The 2,180-nt window shown below is 36.0% G+C and overlaps 1 protein-coding gene across 1 annotated transcript; it reads right to left on the bottom strand.

Annotated features, from left to right (window-relative positions):
- On the bottom strand, window positions 204–1,760 carry LOC107609961. Its single transcript, XM_016312028.1, has one exon. The coding sequence runs from the start codon at window positions 1,758–1,760 to the stop codon at window positions 204–206; it is 1,557 nt and encodes a 518-aa protein (XP_016167514.1).

The raw sequence follows: 2,180 nt of genomic DNA, 5'->3' as shown, positions 1-2,180 counted from the left end.
AAACCCTGATTTACAATCTTTATAGCCAATAATAAGAACATACTTTCCTGCAGTTCCTTGAGAAGACGACCCGAGGTTTGAATACTTCGGTTAACAATTTAAAAAGGGGTTTGTTACTTGTGACACCCAAAATGTTTGTACGAAGGAATTTCTGTTGGTTTAGAAACTATATCTACAACGCGACTATTTTTACAAATTCTTTACTAGCAAAAATCACGTTCGTCACACCTCATTTTCAAGATACTCGTGTATGGCGTATAAGCAGCTTTCCGATTTCTGAACATGGTATTGATAGCCTTTTTTGGTCTTTGCATGCCTTCATACACGATTTCCAAAGAGGTTTTTTCATCAGCATCAACAAGCCTCAACAACTTAATAAGAGGACTAACAATTTTCACAGTGGTAAGACAATCTTGCCAAAACTTACTGTCCAAGACAATTGAGCTAACCATCTTTCCATTAGCACTTTTGGATAACTTATGAGAAGTAAAATATTGGTCTACCATCAATGTCTGCAAATCTACCTTGTGATCATATATACTTTTCAAAGTAATGAAAACAGTGGCAAAACGTGTGACTCCTGGTCGAACAATTTCTGTCCAACTTTTTCTTTTTCTAAGCCAAGACAATAAGATCATATGATTGTAGACAAACACAGTTACTTTTGAAGCACGGGAAGCAAGGTCAGATATATCAGGAATACTTGCAATATGTTTCAATATAAGATTGATACAATGGGCAGCACAGGGAGACCAAAATATATTTGGGTATTTTTCATGAATAAGTTTTCCAGCAGATACATAATTAGCAGCATTATCAGTGACCACATGCACAATGTTACTAGGCCCAACCCACTCAATAACATCAGCAAACAAATTAAACAATGCATTGGCAGTTTTTATCACATCAGAAGCATCAACAGTCTTAACAAACGACATACCAGAAGGACAATAAACTAGAAAGTTAATTAAAGTTCGTTGCCTTTGATCAGTCCACCCATCTGCCATCAGTGTACAACCCGTGCTTTTCCATGAGCTCCTATACTTTTCAACCAGCAACTGACACTCTCTCTTAAGATCAGCCAGCAAATGAACTCTCATTTTATCATATGATGGTCCCTTAAAACCAGGTCCAATTGCAGCAACACCATCCAATGCAGGTTGAAAGTAAGGCGATTGAATTGCATTGAAAGGAATATGTGCATCAACAATCCATTTGGCAAGTCCCAACTTAGCCTTGTGCACAATTTCTTTGCTAGCCAAAACACTTCTCATAGTCGGTTGAGATCCTGGAGTAGTTCTTTCTTTAAAGTAACTTCCAATTTGTGTAGCTACTACAGCTCTTCTCTTTCCTTTGTCTCCCGTTGTTGTAGGAACAGCAGCTTGTATAGGGTTAGGCGATTCAGACTCTTGTGCATGTGCTTCCCCACCATAAGCCTCCTCCTCAAATTTTCTTTTCTCCATCTTATTTTTCTTGTTTTCCATCAGAATCCTTTTGAATTGAAGTTCAACTTCTTCAGTTACTTTGCTACATACTTTGATTTGTCCAGGAATTTTCGCAAGATGATATTTTATCCTATATATCCCCCCTCCATTATAAGTGTTCAAACAAAAAATAGACGTATATTGTGCCTTATTATTTTTATCATATTTCACAGTGAAATATTCCCAAGCCAGGTCAGATTTTCCTCGAGAGGAAGCTGTCTGAGATTCTTGTCCAGCATTATGTTGTTGTTGTTGATCATTTTGTGACTGTTCCATCTAAATTCAGAATGCCAGCAATCCAGAATCCAGACCAATATATCAATTCATAATTCATAGTTCATACAATTTATAATTTTATATGCATTCAATAGAGCAGAATTGACAAAATAAAAAAACTAAACAGAGCAGACTTGAAAAGATTCAAAAAAAATAAAAATTAAAGAACAGAGCAGAACATAATTTTCAATTTCAACATGCATCAATTTTATTCTCAAATCCAACATACAAGTATACAACAAATTCATTCCACATTTGATTAATCATATAAAAAAATAGAAGAACAGAAGCCAGAAAAAAATTGAAATAGTATACACTGAACAGACGCCAGAAACCCAGATCTTACCTCAAGAGAAGAACGAAGAAAAGCCAGAAAACAACACAGCACGAACAGAAGCCACAAACCCAGAAACCCAGAAA

This window comes from Arachis ipaensis, chromosome B01 (genome assembly GCF_000816755.2).
Source record: "Arachis ipaensis cultivar K30076 chromosome B01, Araip1.1, whole genome shotgun sequence".
Classification (NCBI taxonomy): Eukaryota; Viridiplantae; Streptophyta; class Magnoliopsida; order Fabales; family Fabaceae; genus Arachis; species Arachis ipaensis.
Note: the sequence above shows the minus strand (reverse complement) of the source record. Positions and strands in the feature narration are given on the sequence as shown.

Bases quoted from the DNA above. Each gene is read 5' to 3' on its own strand.
- LOC107609961 (XM_016312028.1), bottom strand. From the start codon at position 1,760: ATGGAACAGTCACAAAATGATCAACAACAACAACATAATGCTGGACAA.